General features: G+C 35.3%; 1 protein-coding gene across 20 annotated transcripts in view; it reads right to left on the bottom strand.

The window, feature by feature from the left end:
• The window catches only part of LOC145277634 (H(+)/Cl(-) exchange transporter 3-like), a 321,789-nt gene that overhangs the window by 76,371 nt on the left and 218,587 nt on the right, over positions 1 to 26,831 (bottom strand). For 18 of the 20 annotated variants that reach the window (XM_080129195.1, XM_080129203.1, XM_080129198.1 and 15 more), the window contains one exon: positions 6,484 to 6,702. In XM_080129195.1, the coding sequence (XP_079985321.1) occupies positions 6,484 to 6,702 (219 nt within the window). Of the gene's footprint in view, positions 1 to 6,483; positions 6,703 to 9,396; positions 9,640 to 26,831 lie in introns of those variants that run through there. The other 2 variants (XM_080129214.1, XM_080129213.1) reach the window with 1 other exon arrangement.

The following is a 26,831-nucleotide window of genomic DNA, read 5'->3' on the forward strand; positions in this document are numbered from 1 at the left end:
TCTGTTATCTGAAATATGAAGGACCAACATCTGCAGGATTCCGACTAGGTTCCTCATGTTGGTCATCAACGGAACCTGCGTCGATCATGTTGCTCAGAACTTTCTTCTAAGCTCCACACCTTTTACATTTGTTTGGTATGATTTCTTCATGGTTCTATTGGCGTATGTGGTATCACCAAGCCAAGGCTTCTTCAATCTGTGATCATGTCACAGGGATAGCGTTTATATGTAGGAATGATTGTTTACTATCATGTACATTATACGTGTTAGATGTTTACAATAAAGAATGTTGATCAGTATTTGTTGCACTGGCTGATAACTTTGAAACCAATCCGTTCTGCACTTGTATACAGATACCGGGTTCTTGTGTCAATTTTCCAAAATGTTGATAAATCTTTTTTTTGTTAATAAAAACTCATTCAAATACAATATTATTCATTAATTTATTTATTGCGGACTATTATCCTCATCTTTTTCTTGGTTGTTGTCTCATGACGTTTTGGCCAACTATTCGTCTGGCATTCATAACTGCGACGGATAGAAACTCTGAATCTAACTGCACATGTGAAACGTGCAGTTAGGAGATTCAGAGACGTTGTAAAGCAACAACTAAGAAAAACAAGAGGATAATAGTTCGCAATAAATAAATTAATAAATAATATTCATCTCAATAAAGAATTCCAATTAAATAGTATCCATATATAATTAAAATAATTAACTCATCAATATCCTACAAAAACTATGAGAATGTTATTTTTCTTGCTTGCTTATCACTATGCATACTTGATTTGTATACAAATGTTTTAGAGGGTGGGAGGAAGGGCAAATGATATCCATAAAAGTTAATGATAATAGAAATGGTGAAAGGGATAGAATGATGCAAACAACTGAGAGAGAGAGGTAGGGAGAGAGAAAAAGACTATGACATCACAATGTATTCTAACTTTGTGAAATCCTTGGACTTTGTAAAAACATGATTGACAACAAATGTTGAAGTTCAGAAATTCTATATTTAATAATAATAATAATAATAATAATATATATATATATATATATAACAAATTCTCACCCAAATAAGTAATACAGGGCCTAATATTTATCTACACACACATTATTTATATAAAAACTATGTTACATATTTCAGAGACTGCCATGGTTTCATTGTAATGGATATGCTTTTAAAAATCCAAACAAATCAACAGTGACTGCTGAAATGAAAAAAAAAAAAAATCAAAGAATGGTGTCCAAAACGAATTCACCAATAAGAAACTGGTGAAACACATTTGAGCTCCTTTTGAAGAAAGTCCTGTTTCAATGAAGTTGGACTATAATGTTATCTTTCCGTTAAAGTAAAAGTTTCTATGGCACGTGATTTTGCACACATTCCTTTTCCTTTTTAAAAGGGCTGAGTTTTTTTCTTCAACATTTTGTTACTAACAGCTCTTGCGTTTACTGCTGCTACCTGCTCTTTACTATTTGCTCTTACGTTTATTATTGGCTGTGAAATTAGTTCGGTAAAGCCTAGTAAAGAGGTTTTGCTCTGTCTTCCGTTCTATGATAAAGTTTCTTCGGCAGACCCTCAGGCCGGCAAGCTTTGGAAATTATGGTTCCGCAACTTTAATTACTACTTATCAACTATTGCTTCGTTAAACCCTGATAAGCTAGAAGTTCTCTATTTAAACATCGGTTCCTCTGTTGCTGACGTTATCGAAGGTTGCTCTGGTTTTGAACATGCTATGGAATTATTGAAAGGCGTTTACGACAAGTCTCCAAGCTAGACATCTGCTTTCCACGCATTTGCAACAAGAACGAGTCTGTCGACCATTACCTTAAGGCCTTGAATCGACTTGCTGCTGACTGTTGTTTTATAGACGTAACGGCCACCATTTACAGAGATGAATCTGTCCGTGATGCATTCATTTGTGGTCTCTGGTCCTCATTGATACGTGCTAGGGCTTTAGAACAAGCTCACTTTCGCACGGAATTGTATGTCTCCCAGATTGGAGCAGTCGCTGTTACTTCTACTACGGGAACTAAAAATGTGCTGACCGATTTTGCTGAGGAGGCCACTTGTATTTCTAAAAATTCTTTTCCAACTGATTCTCGAATGGACAGTTCTCTGTTGCCCTTCCTGTTCGTGGCAAGTGCTACAATGGTGGGGGGTGGGGTGGGGGCGACGTCACCTCACGGATGACCGCCACCTTTGCCCTGCCCTCGATAAGGTTTGTTGAGGCTGTGGTAAACTCGGGCATTTTTCTAAAGTTTGCCATTCTATTCTAATGATACATTCACGTTCTTCTTCTGTTATCATAGGGGCCCGCGCTAAAGGTGGTGATAGTTGCCCTCCTATCACCGAAACTGTGGAGTTGAAAGGAAAAAGGTTAACTGCCCTTATAGACACCGGCAGTTCTGATAATTTTATCAGTGCCCGCATTGTCAAAACAATGAGACTGCCCACTTTAAAACGGAACTCCGTAATTTCTATGCCATCATTCGCCATTTCCCTTAAACTGTCTGAATATTGCGCAGAGAACATTTTCTTCAATGGTTGCGAATATAAAGGGATTGACCTTACTGTGCTTCCTGACTCCTGTATGGACATTATACTCGGGGTGCTGTTTTTGAAACTACACCGGGGCATTACTATTTCTTTTGGTGGATTTCAGGATGCCTTAAAAATCTGTGCGCTAACCAAGATCAGTCGTGCCCCTGTAAAATTGTTCTGAAACCTGACCCCTGATTGCAGACCCATTGCTACAAAATCCTGAAACTACTGTGAGGCGGATGCCCGATTTATTGAAAAGAAAATTCTTCAACTGCTTAAGGATGACGTCATTGAAACCAGCTATTCACCGTAACATGCTCAAATTGTCGTAACTTCGTCGCCTAATAGAAAGAAATGACTGGTGGTTGATTTTTCCCAAACTATTAACCCTTCCATCCTACTTGACGCGTATCCTTTGCCTCGGATTGAGGATCTCGTAAACCAAATTGCCCAGTATCATATTTTTAGTACGATTGATTTGTCTAAGGCTTACTACCAAATTGAAATTTGTCCCGAAGATCGGCCCTACACGGCTTTTCAAGCTGGAAATCATTTGTATCAATTCAAACGAATACCCATGAGTGTCACTAATGGGGTTTCTGCCTTTCAATGATTAATGAATTCCTTTATTTCTGAAAATAAGTTATTCGGAACTTTTTCTTACATTGATGATATTTGCGGTAAAACTCAAGAGGAGCATGACGCTAACTTGGAACGTGTCTTAAAGGCTGCCTCAACATACAACCTCGAAATAAACCGAGTAAAATCAAAGTTTTCGCTTCGCTCTATCAATTTGTTTGGATACCAAATCTGTGATGGAACTATCCAACCTGATCCTGAGCATTTGAAACCCCTTTTGCAAATGCCTCCTCCTTCGGATTCAAATTCGTTAAAAAGGTGCCTTAGTGTGTTTTCTTACTATGCGAAATGGATACCTAAGTATTCACACAAAATTCGTCCCCTGGTTGAAAATAAACAATTTCCCATGGTGCCTATAGTTATGAATTCTTTCGAGAAACTTAAGATGTCGCCGAATCATCTGTAAAGGTTATCGACGACGAACTACCAATTACTATCGAAACCGATGCCTCAGAAAAGGCTATCGGAGGCACCCTCTTACAGGCTGATAGGCTTGTAGCGTTCTTTTTCCGCTCACTAAACCCATCGTAAATACGACTACACAGTTGAAAAAGAGGCTTACGTGATAGTTGAATGTGTCCGAAAATGGAGAGACCTTCTTGCTGGGAAGCACTTCACTATCGTAACAGACCAGCAAGCCGTATCTTTTATGTATAAGCCAGCTAACCGAGGAAAAATTAAAAACATTAAAATCATTCGGTGGAAAATGGAGCTTCTCCCGTTCTCATATGATATAAAACACTGTCCCGGAAGTGAAAACATTGTTGCCGATGCTTTATCGAGAGTGTGTGGTGCCGCTGCTTCCTCCTTGGAGGATCTAAGGGTCATACACAGTTCATTAATACACCCTGGTGTACAGCGTTTTTGGCACTTTATGATCACAAAATATTCCATACTCAATTGATGAAGTTCGGCGCGTGACATAAGAGTGTACACCGTGTACAAAAATAAAGCCTCAATTCATCAGCCCTACTAACAATACACTGATCTGTGCTACTGCTCCCTTCGAGCATCTTTCCGTAGACTTCAAGGGGCCTGTCCTGGCATCTTCGAAAGGATGTCGTTACCTATTTACTATCATGGATGAGTACAATTGATTTTGCGTTTCCTTGCTGTGATTGGTCTTCGCAGACTGCGATCAAGTGCCTGACAAATATTTTTTCTATTTTTGGACTCCCCGCTTTCATCCATTCTGATAGAGGAACATTGTTCGTGTCGGAGGAGTTCAGAAATTTTCTGATGCTACTTGAGGTTGGGTGCAGCAACACTACTGCATACAATCCAAGAGATAACAGTCAGTGCGAGCGCTATAACGGTGTTATTTGCCACTCAATATTATTGGCCCTGGAAGCTAAACCCCTTAGTGCTTGGCAGGACGTTCTGCTTGATGTTTTAAATTCTAATTGCTCCTTACTATGCACTAGTACGAATGCAACTCCCCACGAAGGATTGTTCAAATTTGAAAGGCGCTCTTCTACCGGTACTGCCTTACCTGTTTGGCTCTGCGAACCTGGGGAGGTACTATTGAAACGGTTTGGCAACAGGAGCAAGTACAACCCGATTGTCGAGGTAGTGGAACTCCTCGAGGCCAACCCTTCGCATGCGAGAATATGGCATAATGATGGCCGGGAGGATTCAGTGGCGCTAAGACATTTGGCTCATTTTCCGCGCTTTGATGGACCTCAGGGTCCTGCTGAGAATACTCGACCCGACCTTGCTAATGCAGACCCTGCCCATTTGATTGAAACAAGTCCAGTTGACAATACACCTAATGCAGAAAATATAGAGAATTCGCAGAGACCTGCCAGTCCTTTGAATATTGAACTACTTCCATGCCGGTCTAGCCGAATCCGTAAACCAGTCCAGCGATTGGACTTATAAATAAAACACATCGCCACTTTCAAAGATGACTCTGTACTTTGAAAAAAAAATCTAAACCTTGCAATCTCTCTTACTAGTGGGGTGGGGTGGGGGGGGAGATTGTTATATTTCCGTTAAAGTAAAAGTTTCTATGGCATGTGATTTTGCACACATTCCTTTTTAAAAAGGGCTGAGTTTTTTTTCTTCTTCAATATTTCGTTACTAACAGCTCTTGTGTTTACTGCTGCTACCTGCCCTTTACTATTTGCTCTTACGTTTGCTATTTGCTATTACGTTTGCTGTGAAATTACTTTGGTAAAGCCTAGTAAAGAGGTTTTGCTCTGTCTTCCGTTCTATGATAAAACACCACAATTAATATGGGTATTTAATCATAGCTAAGTATCGTTACATTAATATTATTTTTGAAAATGTATTTTGTATGGACTCTCGTTTTGAGGGAGTATTTAAATTTAGGTGTGTGTGTATGGTGTAATCTATTGCATGCTGAGTGAATTAAATATTTAGTGGGGGCGTATTCCTATTGTTAGGGGTATGAGTTTAAAAAAGGAAGGCATATAAGTACAAACTTATGGTCACGATTGTACTAGGTGTGTGTGTGGGGTGGTTTATGTAAAAAGGAGAGTACCTTTATCAGTGGGAGACACTTCCGAGGGGTATCAAATTAAGTAGATGGATTAATATAGGTTTGCTATTAATGTGATATGTTTGCTTTCTCTTTCTCTCATATACATACTATATATATATATATATACACACACACACTAGCAGATTGCTCTGCATTGCTTGGTTGTAAATTGGGGTGGGCTTCTATGAACATTACATAAAGTTTTTTTTTTTTAATTTATGCTTTTACAGACTTTATATAACTCCCCCTTTTCTTTTTCAAATTCTTTTTTCATTCCATATATTAAACTTTAGCAGCTTTTGAGGAATATCCATTTGTCCATGAAGAAGTATTTAGTAATCTTTTGTTATCCAATGAAACATGTATAAGACATAATATGAAAATTGATAAAGAAAAAGATAAAAGAGTAAAATGAGTATAAATTTATTCTATCTAGATAAAAAAAAAAAAGCACAGAATTTTCAAGTTTTGCAATTTTCTTAATTACTTCCTTGACACAGTAAGCAAGTTTTTAAGTCTTAGGTGGAAATTGGTGTAGTAGTGTTCATTTTTCTGGTCATCTCAAGTGCTTTCAATCATTAAGATCGTCATTGGAAGTTTTTTTTTCTTTTTTTCAGTGAGGTTGTTGGCATCGATGAAGTAATTAAAAAAATTACAAAATATAAAAATTCCATGGTCTTCAACCAGACTTGTATAAATAATGACCTGCTGTCTAAGTATATGCATGAGTTGATTAATAAAAAAATTATTGATTTAAAGAGGAAGAGGAGGATGCTGAAAATGAGTAACATACCAGCAGCAATACCAACTAGTAGTACACACACCCATCCAGACCAGGCATCATGGGCACTTTTGATTTTTTCCCAAAGTCCTTCCGATTTCTTTTTGATTATGTTGCGATGTCGCATGCGATCACGTGCGATGTCTCGCAACCAATCAATTGTGTGGAAGTCATCATATTGTCCGATTCCTGGTGGAAGATCTTCCAATGTATCCATCAAATTGGTAGATCCTTAAAAAAGGAAAAAAAAATTAGAATTAGAAAAATTCACACATGAATGTAGCAATATGAATCACTAGTATTAATTCCATTCAATATTTCAAGCTTGAAAAAAAAATATATATATATATAAAAGCTAACAATTTCATGCAAGAAATACTAAAAAGGGAAAAATAAAGGACATTTTTTATATAAATGACAATACTAATAAAATATATTTCTTTTTTATTCATCAAAGTGGCATTTAAAGATGGGGCATTTGCATGGTTAGTGTAGATTATCCGCTGCCATCTGACGATAACATTATCCCACTTCACCACCAAGGAGACAATACAAAAGACCAAGTTTTACAAGCGATAATCACTATGGGTGGATGGAACTGGCTTCCTCAAAAGGAGAATGTTTCTTGGGAATATCAAATTCACAATCGGTCCCCAGTTGCTTGTATATCCCATCAGGGGAGATAACAACGTTAGGTTATATTTATGTATATCTTTACATATATATGTGTATTAATATAATTATACACACTCAGAGGAGATAACTCATAAAAAAATATAAACTGTTATAAGGGTCCGTGGGACAGTGGATAGAGGCGTTGAGTCTCTATGGTCCCAGGCTAGCATTGTCTGAAGAAACGGATTAAAAATATAAATACAAAAAATAATTTTTAAAGATTTCAAATTTGTTTCATTTCATTTTCTGCAGGCCAAATCAACCCTTGCTGTGGTACAAAAGAAAACAAAATTATTGGTTAATTAGGCAGGAAATTAAATAGATAATTCATATAATAAGGTCCTGGATATGACCTTAAACTATATCCAATGGTGAGGCCCCAGCTTGCGGGCTTTGATGAGTGTGGAGCCACCCTTTAATTACCATTGCTCCTAGGTCCACTCTGACCTGGAGTGGTAGTACCTGTTAGGGTCCTAACTATAGGTTAAATAGAAACCAACTTGAAAACAAATATATTCTATTAAAATATTTTTCTTCCGAATCTTTGGATTCGGCATTAAATAACCCGAAAAGGGTTGATATGTCGTAAAACAAAAACAATCATATATAATAAAAGAAAAAATAATTGCTAAACACATTTAGTATGTAAACTCAGTTAGCTCCCCACCCACCACATAAAAACGTAAATAAACACATAAATAAAATAATTTTAATTTTATTAAATTACATTTGCTGTGAGCGACATTGATATCTACTGTGGTATAACCACAAACTAACATTACTGGCCCTCATGGATTCCAAGAGATTATACCAAAAAAATACCGAAAAATTGGCTAACAACATTAATTTTTTCACCTTAAACTGGGCACTTTTCAACAGGGAGGGGTCGTTTTTTTTGCTAATATTTTCGAAAATCATCCCCTTTTTTTGATTTTCTAGCCTTAATTTAAACCTACGTCACTTCTGCTTTGCCGGTGTTTGTAACAGCAAAGACATCACGTTTTTTTCCCTGTTCTTTTCCTCCTTTGTGGTACGGGTTCGAGCCTGCCTTGCTACTACCACCTTTTTTTTTTTTTTTTTTTGGCTCAACACACACCACCAAACACCCGGGCAACGCTGGGCTGAAATGCTAGTAAATGACTATATAAAAAATTATTTGCTTTTGACTTCCTTTCTAAACACCAGCAACTTTCCATTTCTTTCATTGTGATAGCCTACTAATGTTTATCTATATAAATAATACAGGTATAATTTTCATTATCTAAAACAGACATTATTTTGCTATACATTTGGAGATATATTTTGATCATAGTTATAAATAACCAAACCGCTTTGGGCCGCAGTGAAAAGGTTTAACCCAAAGAGGTTTGGCTATTCATAGTTCTGACCAACACATGTATGTAATTATGTAGCCAAATAATGTTTGTAATTAAAATATTTTATGCCAAATAAATAGCTGTATTTATTATAAAAGTACTTGTATAAACACAGTAAGGATTCACTGGATTTTTACTTCCATGGATGTAAACTTTGCTGTATTACTATATATATCACACACACAGAGGGTATCTTGAGACAAATTTGATAATTTTTTTTTTCCTTACTTTTCAAGAACTGACCCAAAACACCTTGTATATCCATTCATCCACAGACATAAAATTTGGTAAGATTTATCCGTGGAAGTTGTTTTATTTCTTTTTTACTACTACTTTTCCTTTTGTGTGAATAAATAACATCAGAAAAATATTTAATTATTTCATCTTTCTTTGTATTTAGGCAAATTTATGATCCCAACCGAGGATAATTGTAATACTAATGCCAGAATAAAATGGGAGAATTAGCAACTGCTGCTGCTTGCAGGGTGGGGGAGCAAACAAACGAAACCAATCAACATTTATCTCCCTTGCATACAGGGATGATGTGACACAAAAGTCGGAAAGTGGGATTGAAGAGATAGTGCCTTAGTAGGAGAGCACTCTTACCTGCAAAAAGTGACTGGCCAGCTCTGTCGACATTCCCTAGTAGAAACGGTTCAAATGATTAATAATAAAGGGAAAAGTCAAAGCCTGGGTGAGTGGACTTACTAGAACTGCACAGGACCAGAGACCTACCTCAGTCAACAAAGAACAAGCAATCTCAAGAATCGTCATTCATCTACGTTATTTAGTGACCAGGAAACTACATTTTAAATTCTATATTTAAAGTTCTCAGATATTTACATAAAAATATACATAAAAATTTCAACCTTACCGCAAATCAAATTTTTCATCAAACAAGGGATATGTGAAGAAATGATCTTTTGGCGATGAAAATTTGAGATGATGAATAATATGTAGAAATCAGATGATACAAGTATTTAGTGTCTTTTTATTTGTTTCTGTTTAACACGAGAGGAAGAGAAATATTACAGTTAGAAACGAAGGTTTTTGAAGTAACTTGTCTGTCAACTTTAAACATCACGGCATACTTATTTTAAGGCAAATGCTTATTTTTTCTATTTTAATAATAAAAAAGATAAGTCAAGTGTGATGAATGAAATAGTCAATAGAAAGGAAGTCATGCAGAACAAAACTTTTAATGAAAGTGATAAGAATCATATTCGTTTCACACACAAAATAAACAAAGCTTTTTTTTTCTTAATGTTAAAGGAAAATATCTTTACAGGATTGTTATTTTAATTCATACTGCTGAGCTAAAGCAGTGTGTGAATAGATTTGAAACATTAAAGTAATGATGACGGAGTAATCGCTGATCTATTTAAAAGATGAACTAGTTTTCAGTTGTTGTGTCAAGTTGTTAGGCTATACGTGCCAACCAAATCCAATATGGCTGACACATAACTTATCAATTATCAAAATACAATGCATATACAACTATTGAAGGCAGTAATTGCTGTGGATGTAGTTGGAGGATTCGACATTCCTATCTCATAGCAATTAACCTGATGAAAGTCGGAGGAATATTTGGCCGAAACGTCATGAAAACAATTAGAAGAGGAGTATAATAGTCCAAATAATTAATAAATTAGACAACATCGCTGTTCACAATTTTCAACTGCTAAATTTTTTTTTTTTTTAATTTCATTCATTTATCTTTTTACTTTCTGAGCATCAGCTAAAAAGATAGTACAAATGTCTTCTCATGAAAATGAAATCATGATATTACTGCATGAATACTTAACATAATCAGATCCTTCTTAGACAAAAGAAAACTTCATGTTGTCCTTGGATGTTCATCCAATTATGATATTAATTAATGTAGGTTTGCCTCTGGGGTCTAGTCTTGGACTTATTACACCTGATATTCAAAAACGATCTCCCTAATAAAAATTGTGCCCGAGATGGGTATATTTGCTGATAACACTTTGCTCTATAACAGACATGAGAGAAAATCTAATATACACATGTCCAAGGTAATGGATAGAAAACTTGCAAAACGACCTCCAGTCTGTAGAGGAATAGCGATGTAAATGGATGGTAACATTTAATGCTAAGACTAAGCTTCTTTGCTTTAACAATTACAAAAAGCCTTCTCAAACGCCAGTTGGTATAACCAACACCCTAACTTAGAGCTCATTGTTCAAACCAAAACGAGGGTTAAAGTCTGGTAAGCATGACCCATTCAGGACCACATCTTCTATTGACGAAATGATGACTTAAATGTCTCTGCATATTATTGAACAATGATAGAAAAAAACTGTTGGACATTCATTGTTGAAATGTGGAGGACAAGTGAAGCACCAACTGAAGATTATTTGTACCCAAAAGGATTGTGAATTACAATTTTTTGGAGGCAGGAAGCGGAGAGGGGCAACTTATAGATCAATTAAACTAAATTCGACTTCAAGTATCTATATGATCATGTACAATTAAAAAGTTGTGTTTGAAGACCATGACAAGCAGTTTAGTAGAAAAAATACTGGATATGAAACAAGGTAAACAGAATGACAATATGGAAATGTTTCTATAATTTTTGATAAACTATTTACCCATGTGGTATGTCAAACCAGTATAGTATAGCAGATGTCATGTTCTTTGAATTTTCAAGGTAAACCTCATCTTCAGCAAGAAAAATATATCCACTATGTGGGGACGTTTTTGCCAGAAATCTGGAATTTATGCGATGTCTGTTGCTATAGACTCACAGAAAAAAATAATTACCATTGAAGTGTGAGCTGTTTGTGTGTTTAATATTATTAAATTATTATTATTATTATTATAATACTTTACCAGTAATATTTATAACATTATAACATCTTAATAAATGTAAATAAATGTAATTCTCATTTATTTACTTAATTATTTCTTATATCCATGTTCGTTTACATAATGTAAACAAGATGTAAAGAAAATAACTTGTAACTAAGGAGGTGAGAATAAGAATTACTTCCCTTGAAAGCAAGCAATTAGAATAATTCCTTAAATTAGCTAGTTTAGTTTTTTTTTCTTTTGTCCATTTCTTTTTGCATATTGTTATTTAAATTTTTATTTACTTATCTTATATAGATTGGCCTCAGTACTATATTCTGAGGTCCTGCATGAACATCAGATGCAAATGGGCATATACATCCAGAATCAAATGCATGTTCACTGGCATTTAAGCATATAATATATGCACCCATGAATATATTAGAATTTGCTTAATACTGTTTGTTATTCATTAGTTATATTATATTTATTGTGTCTGTTGTATGTGATTATACTAAAAAGGTGCAATTGAGCTTAGTTCTGTTTATTTTGGGGATGAATTTTCTTATCAATAATGATTCCTTCATTATAGAGTTGCTTAAATCTTTTGGTAACCAGTATTTTTTATTCATATATCTTTACTGAGGGTTGTAATTTCATGATACGTTTTTGGAATGAAGATGCCTTGGTTGTTATGTGTTCGTTTACGCATACCATACTTTGGGGTAATTGCGCCAAATCTGGGGGTAATTGCGCCAACTAAAAAAAAAAAAAAAAAAAAAATGCTCTTTGGTTGCCAAAAGAGCACTTTTAGCTAGTTGGCGCAATTACCCCAAAGTACGGTATATGTAATAGCCTAACTGTGCCACAGATGTAGAACTCATCATTGACATTGTATTTAGTATACTGGATATATACGATGGTATAAGTCCGTGTTGTTGATGGGGCAATTTGATAGAGTACAGGAGTTGTTGTTAGGTGGTCTTCTAAGTTTGGATAGGTGTTGCCTCATTGTTGCGTCGAAGTGTGTAAATTAGATATCTAAATGTTCTTTGCGATTTGTTAAAATGTGGCACTTTTAGGAAACCGTTGTTAGAGAGTGTTTTTTATTCTACTTGGGAGTCACCACTTATCAAGGCCTGAAGGCCACTCGAGGATAACGGTTAATGAATGTAAAGTGGTAATGTAGTAATCATTAATGGTGCAAATTGGGTAGAATTTGATTATTTATGTGGACGGCACAACAAGAACTTGTTTACATTGGATTTGAAGGTGCCATGTTATATTCATCCTAGAAGCAGGCTGGTGGAACAATGTTCCACATGTGAGCAGTTCTTGGAAAGAATCTTTGTTCATGGAATCTGTTTAGATTTTGGCACAGTTAGAGAGTGGGGGGAAATCATATATAGTGGTTGCAGCGAGTCTAGTGTACTTTGTGAAATTTTGGAAAAGGGGGAACCATATATTGGAGTTAAGTGTGTACTGTGATTGTTTTGTAGATATTCTACGGTAATCTTTGGCGTTTGCAAGGTATTTATTCTGCTTGAGCACTTGTTGGAAGAATCTAACAGAGGTTATCTCGTCTATTTCTTTAATGTATTCGCTACAGACGTAATTTATCTCATTCATAGTATATCCTATATTTTCTAAAAACTCACTATGTTAAAAGAAAACATTTTAAAAGGATTCCAAACTTATAGCAATTTTAAAAAGATTTTACTTACATCATAAAATCAAAAATATAAACGCCCATTTCTTATCCACACCTCATTTTTAAAAGTCAAGCTAAACAAAAAGAATCAGGACAGAAACTGGTTTAGAAAACAATACTGAATGTTTATCCTCAACATTTTTTTTTTAATTTTCTTACCAGACATTCACCCACTATAATTATATTCCAATAGAGATCTTTTTAAGATCTTAACCGTCCCTTTAAACGCAACTGTTTGAGTCTCTCTTGCACTTGGTTCACTGAATATATTAGCAAGATAGAATTTAAAATTATTTTTCATTAGTCCAGCTGCTCCTATAATTACTGGAATTATGAGATCTTCCTAAGATTCCAGTTTCTTTTCATGTCATACATAAGACTTTGGTATTTCATTATTGTTTCCCTCTCAGCTGTTTAACCCAGCATCATTGAGGACACTAACTTCTAATTTATATGAATAGACACGATTGTATTATTTGATGTTACAACACCTAAAGTTGCGAAATTGTTCATTTTGTGTGGTTGCTGACAAGTAATTGAGTAAATAGTAACAAGATTGGCAAGAATCAGATGTTGGATGATGTTGCTGAGGATCATCGCGATACTCTTAACAAGAAAACAGAAACAAACCCAAAACAAGAAAAAAATACAAACCCTTTATAGAAACACTAGCCCGGGTGTTTGGAGATGTGTGTTGTGCAAAAAAAAAGTGGTAGTAGGCAGGCAGTCTCGAACCCATACCGCGAAGAAGGCAAAGAATGTGAAAAAAAACCCCCAAAAAACAAACAAACAAAAACCTGACGTCTTTGCTGTTGCACACATCACAAAACCGGAAGTGACATAGGTTTAAATCAAGGCTAGACAATCGAAAAGAGGGGATGACTTTCGAAAATATCGGTGAAAAAAAGCAACCCCTCTCTGTAGAAAAGTGCCCAGTTGAGAGTGAAGGAATTAACATTTTTAGCCATTTTTCGATATTTGTCGTCCAAAGGGTCGAGCTTCAAAACAATACCGATCTCGCGAAAATCCGTCGCCTCTATCAAAAGTTTTAGGTAGACATACAAACATATACACATTTAAACAGACAGGTGAGATATATATTATAGATGGAATGAATAGGTCCTGAAAAATATGTAGGAGCAAATGAGGTTGGAGGGTTTAATCAATAATTAAAACATATGCAAACTACTATAAAAACCCTAACAATCATTAAAATACGCTTGTATTCCAATCTTTCCAAAAAATAAAAAAATAAAAATAAATAAATAAAAATAAGTAAAATAAAAAAAAACATTACCTAAAAATTAAATTTTTAAGTTCTTTTGCATAAATACATCGATAATAAAGAAATATTGAATAGACTAACTTTTGCTTTATATGGGTTTCATTTCCATACAAAAAAGAAAGTTGTATAATAGCCAATTAAATGAATATATTTTTATTGGGGGTGGGGGGAATACATATCGACCTTATCTTTTCTGCCTCTTCATCATTATCTTCCTCAGATAGATTTGCGTTTCTTTGGGGGCCCAAACTATGACTTGTACATAAATTGAACAAAACTAAATATTCAACCATTTTATTTTTCTTCAAAACTTACAAATTTAAAATTACACAATGCTTATATTGAGGAGCAATTTTAAGTAGTAGTAAGAATAGGTATCATCAACCAGCCTAGCTTTCAGTGTGAAAATGGGTAAATTCAAATAAAGTGTTAATGTTTATCCATATGAAAACTGATTAAAATTTTGTTTTGTGTTTATAAATAAAATTATAAAATGAAACATTTCATTTCAAGTTCATGTTTGAAGTATTTTAAGTAATGAACTTGGCAAAGTAACAAACACCAAGTAAATAGCAAGCCGGCAATTATTAATAAATTGTGGATGAACAAAAAGAGACAACTCCAACACGAATGAAAGGGGGGAAAAATGTGTAATTCAGAAAGAAACGGTTCGTTAAAGAATAATGATTTTGTTCTCTTTTGTTCACATCTGACATGCTCATGTATCAGTCATATGACTAATCTCTCCAACCCTTCCACATACTCTTTTGTAAGATACATTTTTCTTGCCCTATTTTCTAATTGTATTAGAGTCACGGGACAAAAACTGAAAATATGAATTTAGCATACTAGCATACAAAAATCCTGAAAGAAGAAAAAAAAAAAAAAATTCCGATCACTTGTGATTATATTTACAAATTGCAATGTGAGAATTTGTTTGGGAAATTTTATACTTTAAAATTATATCTACGTGTCACTACATCATTTAGGTTATTAATCATAATTGAAAATTCCCAGGTAACAGTTGTTAATAGGACTGTGAACTTCTTAGCTTAAAGTGCTCTACTCTAATCCAGACTTCTAAAACAATGATTTTTCTCAGACTCTGCAATCTCTATCGTTAAGCAAATTAAGATGCTTATACAGAATATGGATTTTCCATTTTTTAAATAGGATTTTTAATTCAATTTTTACAGTATTCTGTTTATTAAATTGTTAGGTGAAAGTAAAAAATAGTTTTAAAAGCCCCCCCCCCCCCGTTAAAACTGGGTTTCTAAATAATATTATTTCAGCACGATCTGTATTCTGCGTAAGTACCCTAATTAAACTTATTAAAATTTAATACGATTTTATTTCACTTTCAATATTTCTTTTACAAGCAAACACGCCAAAGTCTAAAAGTTTTAACAGTTTTTGAAATTGTTTTTCATGAGTTCAGTTTCTCCTATAATTACTGAAATCATAGAAATCTTTCTAAGATTCCAGTTTCTTTTAATGTCGTACATAAGACATTGGTATTTCATTATCTTTTTCATTATTCCATTCCAAGGTGTCTATTTACAAACAAGACTGATAACAAATAGAGAGAAATTAACTATTTTGACAATCTGGCACCAATTGAAATGAATGGCTCTCGTCTTCAGGAGGCCTCAAGTTTTGACAAGCTTCTTGGCTTGACCATTACTCCTGATCTTAAATGGAACACATACATCAAATCTGTTGCCAAGGCCGCTGGAAAAATGGTGGGATCTTTCTATCGATCCGGTAGATATCTCACTGCTGATGCTATTCTCTATCTATATAAGAGCCAGGTACATCCAAGGATGGAATACTGTTGCCACATCTGGGCAGGAGCTGCTAGAAAGGACTTGTCCTGCCTTGATAGAGTTCAAAATAGACTTCGTAGCCTCGTAGGAGATGTCCTTTTCTCTTCCTTGCAACCTCTATCTCACAGAAGAGATGTTGCGAGTTTGTCTCTGATGTATCGTTATTTTCATGGAAAGTGTTCGACTGAGCTTCAATCTATGGTCCCCCCTCGCCAAACTTTCACAAGAAACACTCATCTAGCTGTAAACACTATCAATAATTCCCTCCACTCTTTATCTGTGCCTAAACCTAAACGTAGATTCCATGAACAAAGCTTCTTTCTTAGAACTGCACGCCTGTGGAATTGTCTTCCGTTTTCCTGCTTTCCGGCTGACTACAATATGGTTGTCTTCAAGTCTAACGTAAATAAGTTCTTGATGAGGCGTTCCATATAAGTTATCAAATTTACCAAATTTTCATTACTAATGATTACAATATTGTCCAATTTCTACTGTACACTCTTTAAACCTTATCCTTGAGTGGCCTCTTGGCCTTGATAATGTGGTGATGCCTATGTAAAAAAAAAAAAAAAAAAAAATATTTTGACAGCTCAAGAATTGAAAAAGAGAAATGCCAAGGTGAAAGTCAATTAGACAGCGAAATGTCTAAGTAAGCAAGATCAAAAACGAAAGTCATCAGAAAAGCAAAAACACATTTAAAAAAATAATGTGGCTATTAAATAACGACTTTTTTAAATGCGGAAATTGCTCCAAATAAGGCATGAAGCCACTTTATGTAAGGAACGAAAAACAAAAAAAAAAAAAAAAAAAAAGGTAAAAAAAACATTGAACAATAACTGAGATAGAGTCCGATTCTGAAAACAGCAGTTTTGACCCTTTTGTCAAAAACATCACTCATGCAATATGAGGACTAAAGGACAAAAAAAAGGGAAGCAAGAGTTATGTGGCTGCCGAAAATAAACTCAATGTCCACTTACTACTCTTTCATCATCATATTTGATTTAATGTCTGTTTTACATACTGGTATGTGTTGGACGGCTTTTAGAAAATGATTTCTAAACTAACCTATTTCTGGCCAAGTATTATTCCTCTTTCTCTCGAGTCGATTCTTATCACTTCCTTGCATGTCCTTGGCCTTCCCCTGTGGACTAAACCTACTATTATTTCTTGTTTTCCTAAGGCCGGCCTTGATGATGTTCTGTCTGTCTTTATTATATTATTAGACAGCCCCCTTGATGATTAAACACGCCACCCGGATCGGTGACCGCGCTACCTCGCACACAGAGGTCGTTTTGTGTGTGAAGACTGGTCTCAAGATGGGGACATCACTGGTGTGCCCTATCGGTAACTTACAGCGCAGCGGCAAGTGGAGGGGGCAGACATGGAACTCGCACATATACATAGCTTCTGCATGATGAAGGGTTTTTATGCACCACGCATGTACATGTCATAACATTTTAGGGAACCCACCATCACAAGGAACAAGAGATCACCCAGGTCCCTCGGAGAAAGGCCTAGACCAGCAAGGTCCATGCTGCTTGACGGGTAGAGCAAGCCTCGATAGGTTAGCACTACCAGGGCATTGCGTCTGGATATGGCCCAGGCTTTCTACCTGACCGCACCGTCCGTGGCAGTTTAGGTCGCCATCAGATCTTCCACCCTCGCCCATCTTGATTTAGTGCTCAGCAGCCTACATCTCAAGTTGGTGCATTGGATGTATAATCTAGGAAAAACCCGATCCGGATGGCGGAGCCAGCGATGGGAGGCCTTCGAGGCACTGGCGTGAATGAGACCAGCCCCATCAAGAGATTGATGGAGGACTGAAGCCCACTCCGTTTAAGCTTCTTTAGGGTCTCTCACCACTTTCCCGCGTACCTTCATTGGGCGGTTAAGTAGATTGAGCACTGTTTGGAAAGCCGGGCTCCGGACAGATTCCCTGACGACTTCCGAGGTTGCTGCAGTGAACAGCTTTTCGTACCTTTGCTGTTTCATCAAGGGGACTGACACTGCCAGGGCTGGCAGGCAAGTCCCCTGTCTGAGATGGTAGCATGAAAAAAGCCGACCGAAAACTGTTCTACATCTACTTACCGAAGAAGTCCAATTCACTCTTTCAGCATACCATCAAAGTGTCTCCTTTACTGCACAAATATCCTTATTCTGTCCAGATGTAATCTCCCTTTGAAGTCATCAGATTGAAGTCTCATTAAACATTTATCATATCATTTTAATATTTTTCTTCATGCAATGCAAATTTTGAGCCCTAACTGGCCAGTTTTCACTTCCATACATCTGCATACACATGCCTAATAGATATGAAGCTACAAAAAAATACCGACAACAAATGAAAATAAATTAACTATACTTTTATCAGCTGGAGAATTTAAATAGTTAAATTTCAGAATGAAAATCTATTAGACAGCAAGATTTCTGATAAATAAACAATATAAAATTTAAATCATAAGACAAATCAAAACAAAATGCATTTAAAAAATAAGATGGTTGTCAAATAGCGGCCTTTCATCATCATATTTGGTTTAATTTCTGTTTAACATGCTGGCATTGTGTTGGCTTTTCAAAATTGTCTTCCAAACTAACTTATCCTAGACCAGCTCTTTATCCCTCTTTCTCTTAAATCATTTCCTTGTTTTTCTTGGCCTTACTTTGCCAACTGCCTAGCACTTCAACGTTTTGTAAAATTGAGTGCTATTTAGTAAATCAGCCTTATTTTTTTTAATAAAGTTAAAGATATAAACAAAACCTCCTCCCTTTGATAAATAATATGACAATAAGTGAGGGTTGAGGACATGCGTTGCATGAAGAGAAATGCTATGAGAATGATATGGATATGCAATGCAAGTCTTATAGATAGATAGATTTAGATCTGATCACCTCAGAAGATTACATATGGACACTATCAGGATGCGTAAAGGAGAGAACACTTTGATGGTATGGCCAAATTGAAAGAATGGATGTGAGTTCTTCGATAAGTAGATGTAAACCAGTTAAGATAGTAAGTGCAGTTCACAGGAGAAGGTTAAAAAAAAAAAAAAGGGGGGGGGGACGAAAAAAAGCAAACGAACTAAAAATATGATTCACCACTAAAAGAAAATCTAACAAGTTGCCTCCCTTTGCGCACGTTTCATTTAATAATAATTGTCAAACAATGCATGGATGATGTGCAAATCAGTAAATAAAACAAAACGTTATTGTTCTCATGAATTAATTAATTTTTTCTTGCAAATTCCAACACATTTAATATTTTTATATCAGCCGTGTAGAGGTTTTGCGTTTGGAATCATTTTATTATTTATCTGGCGTTGCCAGAGTAGACACATATTGCTTGGTAGAAAACAATAATAAAAAAAAAAAAATAGTTAACATTTTTTTCAGTATTTTTTTTTTTTTTGCCATTCGTTTCAGTTTTTTCCCGTATTTTATTTATTTCAATACATTTTTGATTAACCCCCCCCCCCCACTGTTTCTGCATCTGCACAAAGAATTTATAATGACGCAAGCTTAAACAGAGAGTCTAATGTCAAAAATAGTCGGGCGGGACGTTTGGAAACAACAGACCAGTGTAGTTGCTGCCCTGCTGGACTTCACCTTTTGTGTTCTCGGTCGGTGGTGGGAAAATCCTTCATAACTGAGAGAATTTTGATTTTTGTTCCTATCCAGAGTGCCTCTTTTTGGGTAGCTAGATTTTCCCTACATTAAAAACTGACCTTGTGTCTAACTCTGCCCTCGTGGGGAGGCAAGAAAATAGGAATAATAAACAGTTATCTTTACGATTACTTTTTCCATTTCACTTTAGCCTGCTTCTTCGTTTTTAATTGATTTTTTTACGGTATATTTTGTTTATTAAATTGTTAGGTGAAAGTATAGAATATGTAAAGGAAGCCCCTCTTCCTTCCTAGGGCTTTTCTAAATAATAATGCTATTATTAAGCAAAAAAAAAAAAATCTTGACCTGCGGAGACGCAACCGAAAGTGAACCGGAAACAGTAGTCGTAAAGATAACAACAACAAAAAGAGAGAAAAAAAATTTCTTTGTTACACAACGTGGTTGTAAGAGACGTACGTATCAAGACAAGGAGGAACAAATTGACATCTATTTCTTTTAAACAGTAGCATACAATTTTAACATTTAGTTGAAAGAGGGGGGTATTTTTTTTTTAAATAAATTATTTATTTTTATTTTATTTACTTTTTTTACATAGGCATAACCACTCATCAAGGCCCAGAGACCACTCGAGGATACGGGTTAAGAGTGTACAGAAGTCAATTGAACAATATAGTAATCGTTAGTAATGGAAATTCGGTAAATTTGTTAACTTAAGTGGAACGGCTCATCAAGAACTTGTTTACGTTGTACTTGAAGACATTGAAGATATTGTAGTCAGCTGGAAAGCAGGAAAACGGAAGACAATTCCACAGGCGTGCAGTTCTAAGAAAGGAGCTTTGTTCATGGAATCTACGTTTAGGTTTAGGCACAGATAAAGAGTGGAGGGAATTATTGATAGTGTTTTCAGCTAGACGAGTGTTTCTTGTGAAAGTTTGGCGAGGAGGGGGGACAATAGATTGAAGCTCAGTCGAGCACTTGCCGTGAAAATAATGATAAAGCAGAGACAATCTCGCAACATCTCTTCTGTGAGATAGAGTTTGCAGGGAAGAGAAAAGGACATCTACAACGAGGCTACAAAGTCTATTTTGAACTCTAGGCAAATTTGGGCATATTGTATTGTTTTTCAATATATGTTCTTTTTTATCAATTGTTATAAAATTTTAACCAAAGAATAGTATTATAATCTTCAAAAAGCCTGCAAATTTTCATGTAGTTTTGTCTCATAAAACCAAAGATATGAGTATTTCAATATTCAATTTGGTTACCAGTATAGATATATCCATAGATATACCACCCTTTTTGACAATTTTATAAGTTCCAAATCTCAGCAACTATGGATCAGAATTTAGCAAATGAAGGCTTGTTGGAAAGGTAATTACCTAAATTGTGTAGTGGTCTATGCCTTTAAGGTTGCACATTAAGGGGATCATCCATCATTCAGAGCCTATTTTTGGCACTTTTTATTTTTTTTTTTTACAGCAACAACATTTTTTTTTTATAAAGGAATCACCACTTATCAAAACCTAGAGGCCATGCAAGGATAAAGGTTAATGAGTGTATAGTGGTCAAAGGGAACATGTAGTAATTGTTAGTAGTGGAAATTTGGTAAATTGGATTACTTAAGGGGGCTCATCAAGAATTTGTTCATGTGAGATATCTACTGGAGCAGTAGAACGATCCTACCATTTTCCCAGCAGCTTTGGTAACAGGTTTGATGTACGTGTTTCATCAGACCTAGAAGCTTGTCAAAACATGGAGCCTCCTCAAGACGAGAGCCATTCCATCCGATTGATGTCAGACAGGGATCAGAACGTTGATGATAGAAAGATAGAAGCTTGGTTTTAAATGTCAACAAATGATCTTAGGATGTGATTTAGAAAGAGAGTTGGGCCTAGGATGGACTCCTAAGATACTCCAGCATTAATACTGTGAGTTTTGCTAGAAGTGCAGTATCTTTCCACCCGTAAAAAAATCCTTTAAAATTACTACTATTTAATGGTTTTCAAAGGTGCTGAAAACGAAAATAATGGTTAAAATTCAAGGAAACAAGTAGTTTCCAAAATATGAAGAAATTATAGTATCAGAACGTGGGGATCACTTTTCTATATTAATTTAATGTAAAATGAGCACCAACTTTATGGCCACTTTTTATTTTTTTATTTTTGAGGGTCTTAATTTTTTTAGGGTTGGTGTTTATTGTGGCTTGGTAGACCAATACAAAACCTACCTTAAACTTGTTTTCTCTAGGTTTTCGGGTATGCTGAAAACGAATATCACATTTAAATTTTCCACAAATAAGTATTTTTCCAGGTATTAAGCAAAAATATGCACGCTTGTGCATACAATAATGGTCACCACTTATAACACATAATTACATTACTTAATACATGGAAAACCTATCGAAAACAAGTTTTTTTTAAGATAGGTTTTGTATTAGCCTACCAAACCACAATTACTAAATTAACACCATCTCTAAAAACAAAAATGACCCTCCCCCAAAAGGTTGCTATAAAGTTCATTTTTCTTTAAATTAATATAGAAAAGTGATCCCCCATTTTCTGAAACTATAATTCCTTCATATCTTGGAAACTACTCGTTTCCTGGAAGCTTAAACGTTATTTTCGTTTTAAGCACCCTCGAAAACCTCTGCTAGTGGTAATTTTAAAGGATTTTTTGAGGGCAGAAAGATACTGCACCTTTACCAATGTTTACATCGTAGTCATTTATTTCCCTATTTTGCATGTGAATTACAAAATATCTGATATTTCTCCAAAACCTCTCGCCTTGATGGAGGAGAGACTAAAACTTGCTGCTCTGGTTTTAAATGATTCGAAATAACAGCAAGAGGAGACTTGATTCCAAATATTTCTCATATGTTATATCTCCCCTCTTTGATTTTCATACATAAAGTAAATTTCAGTGTTTAAGGATTATTTAATACTGGAGATATTCATAATCGTACCCTATTTCCAAAACAGGGGAGATATAACATGAGAAATATTTAGAATCAAGTCTCCTCTTGCTGTTATTTGAGATCACTTGAAACCATAGCAGCAAGTTTTAGCCCTCCCTCTCCTCCGCCATCAAGGCCAGAGGTTTTGGGGATATATATATAATAAAAAAAAAAAATAATAATAAAACGCAATGTAAATAAACCAGTAACCTAGTGTGGTCGTCTTTCAGTTATTTTGTAATTCGTTACTGGATTTTATCGAGCCAATCTGGACAAGAACCGGGCTATTTTGTATAAGCACTCAATGTGTCAATGTTTTTAGGTAGACAAAAATCCATTTCAGCGAGTTGTGACAGATGGAGTGATTCGATAACAATGTTTTGTTTATTCAGTACATACAAATAAATAATCTAAAAACAAAAGTGAATTTTCACTTAATATAAAAGAATGAATCAATACCAAATATGCGGAGTATTTTTTTTGTTTTTTAAAGTTTTGCTAGTTCGTGATTTTGTAGTTACACATTAATGTTGATAAAAACAAAATCGGTCTGAGATTTTTTTTGAAAATGTAAACATGTGTTCGAAAACGCTAGACCGTCCGAAAATGTGGGATCACTTTACGTAAAATTTATATGCGAAATTAATCCCACTAACCTGTTAAATTTTTTTGTCGCTTCTACACTATTGGGACGAAATTTCGGAAATCGCATTACTGAATTTCACATGAAAACAATGGTATCTACGTATTCGTCGTATTTTAAAAATGATTATATCCAAAAATTACGAAGATCGATAAGGTAGAAAATTATTTATTAAAGAAAATAAAAAAATAGAATTTGATGAAAACGATCGTAAAACACAGGAGAATTTAAAAGGGAGGTAATTTCCCGTTCTGGTTTAAAACAAAATGGCGGAAAATTTTCACCTGCTAACACGATTAAAGTTTTGTTTAATAATTCAGTAATATTTGGGTAATTTCGACTGCATAATTCGGAAGCTACCATTGTAAAATTTACAAAATAAAATCAGTTGATAACATTTTTTTTTTTAATCTGGAAACTCCATTTATTGACTACAAAATCTCGTCCCAATTCTGTAGAAGCACCATTTTATTTTTCTGATAGATTTTTCGCCGTGTTCACATGAAATCGCCTAAAAAGTACAATCAAATGTTTTTTTTTTGGGGGGGGGGGGGTACAACGGGGATTAATAGTCTGCCTAAACATACGTAGTGCCTTCAATAAGTTTCCAGATTTTTTTTGTATAGGCATTTAAAATTGTTGTATAGACTCCAAAAATTCAGTATGTTATTGTTATACATCCCGTGAGATGACTGACCAATTTTTATGACTTCAGATTCAAATGAACAGCTACAGCAGGGATTGGAATACATCCTACTAAAGCTTGTCACAGCTGATGGATTTCAAAAATGCAATCTGGACGCAAGGAAACTTTAGAAGAACAATATGCAATAAAATTATGTTTTAAACTTGGAAAAACTGCCACAGAAACATATGGAATGCTCCAGACTGCGTTTGAACCATTTTGCATGAATCGAGCATCAGTTTTTGAGTGGCATAAGAGATGCAAGGAAAGCAAGGAGTCTGTGAGGAGTAAGGAAGGCAGAACGTCAGAGTTGATCGGCCAAATAAAGAATTTCATAAATGAGGACTGTCGTGTATCTATAGCAGCATTAAGTGCACAGTTTGATGTCAGTGAGGGAATTGTACACACACTTATTCGTGAAGATGCAGAAGATTTGCGCAAAGTTTGTCCCAAGGATGCTCCATCCTTATCACAGACTATCTGACCAAGATGGGCATCAAGACAGTTCCTCACCGTCTCTATAGTCCAGACCATGCTGCCTGTGACTTTTGGTTATTCCCTAAGCTCAAGGAAAACCTTAGAGGCTGTGGTTATGAATAAATTGAGGAGATGAAGGAGGCTTTAATGAGCGTCATTGACATGCTCATACAAGAGGACTTCCATCGTGTCATCCAGAAGTTGTTGGAACGATACAAGTGCATTGCAGCTGAAGGCGATTACTTCGAAGGGGACTAGTTTCATGTGTGTACTACTGTACTATCAATAAAAGTGTCCATATGAAAAACGTCTGGAAACTTATTGAAGGTACCTTGTGATGCTAGGATAAATTGTGTACAGACGATAAATATAGTTTTATTTAATTTTTTGTTAAAACGAGGAAGCATTGCAAGTTAAAATCCATTTAATATTACGTGTGTAATACTAGAAACAACATGCTTGAATTGTATACATATGCTAAAATAATCGCAAACTTCCGTTTGTATGAACACTCCATTGTTTCTTTTCTAGCAATTATTTTAGCATATGTAACACGTAATACTATTTTAACTCGAAATTGTTCCTCATATTTACTAATATTCTACCGTAGCTTTACCGATCGTTCTTTCCGTTAGCCATGACTGAAAAACTCATGGTTTAATGAATACACGCGTTATTAATATAATATGCAGAGAACACGAGTTAGAACAGATACATTGAGGGCATTGCCAAGGCTGCTGAAAAGAAGGTGAGCTCTCTATACCGTGTTATTTACTTACACCTGAAAGTATCCTGTACCTCTACGAGGCCACCATTCGCCCATGTGTGGAATATTGCTGCCACATTTGGGCTGGTGTATCTGCTACTAGTCTCTCACCCTTATACAGGGTTCAAAAGAGAGTCGCCAATCTAATAGGTCCCGTACTCCCACACTGTTAGCTAGGCTTCAACCACTGTCCATCGATGAAATTTTGCACCCCTCTGCCTGTTTTACAAGTATTTGATGGTAGGTGCTCCAACAAACTACAAGCCCTTGTACCCCCCCCGGCATAAATACCCCCGACAAACCCTACAAGCAGCAAAATCCCACTCCTACACAGTAGAGATCCCCAGATATAAAAAAAAACCCTACCCTACTAATTTCCTCCCTACGACTGCTTCCGGGTTCCTGCTTCCCTGACTGACATGCAAAATTTCAAGTGTAATATAAATAGACACCTTGCAGCTTAACTCCCTATATAGTGCCCCTGCAAATTATGTCTCGGATAGTAACCCCCTCAAAATGGCACTGTGCCTTGTTTGGGGTTAAAATGCAATAATAATATAATAATCAGTTAAATGATTGTTTTGGGAGTGAAAGAAAGGTGCAGAGGTGCAGGTGCACTCCTTACAACATGTGAACTCAGAATAACATTTAATTAACACTTCTGATTAGCAGAATGATAACATGCCACCTGGATTAAATAATTCGGCGCTTTTTTTTTTTTTTCATCCATCACTAGTTTTGTCATTTTTGTTTTGTGTACACTAATATCGCTGACGCTAGAGCCCCCCCCCCCAGCCCCACCTCACCTCACCAATAGTTTAAGATTTTAGTCCATAAAAAAATGGCAAAACACGTAACGGGTAAACATCGGAAAACACCGAAAATGCAATTCAAAGAGTTCTAAAAAGACGCGCCGGGTATGTTTTACAATCCACAGAGATTCGAAAAAAAAAAAAAAAAAAAAAAGTCAAAAATTCAAATATATAACAAATAAATGTAAATTTACATTTATTTGTTATATATTTGGATTTTTTTGATCATTTTTTACATTGTTGTAATCAAAGACAAGATAAGTTTTTACTGGTTTTACTCACTTTAAAACGTTTATTCGGTTCGAAAAACAGTGTCGCTCGAGCGTTACGTGAAAACAAGAAAAATGGTCACGAATTGACACCTAAATATTTGGAATCTTGAAAATAACTTTAGAATTAGAAACCTACCCAATATGTCACGGTAATATAAATTAGGTGGGTCTTAACGAGGATAAGAATGATAGACTTAATCTTAATCTATTAAAAAAAAAAAAAAAATCCGAAACGGAAGAATGCATTTAAAACGTTTTATTTTAGAATCTTTATTGCTAATGTCTTCTTCAAAGGCACGCACATTTTCTGATGAGTTAAGCATAACAATGGAAAAATACTAGTTTTGTTTACTTGGACACTTTAATTCTATGAATGCCAGGCATGTGACAACTGACAAACTGTACACAAAAGACAAAGACATTTCAACAAAAATTCTAGCAAAAAAT

This window comes from Euprymna scolopes, chromosome 6 (genome assembly GCF_053919585.1).
Source record: "Euprymna scolopes isolate OS-2025 chromosome 6, ASM5391958v1, whole genome shotgun sequence".
NCBI lineage: Eukaryota > Metazoa > Mollusca > Cephalopoda > Sepiida > Sepiolidae > Euprymna > Euprymna scolopes.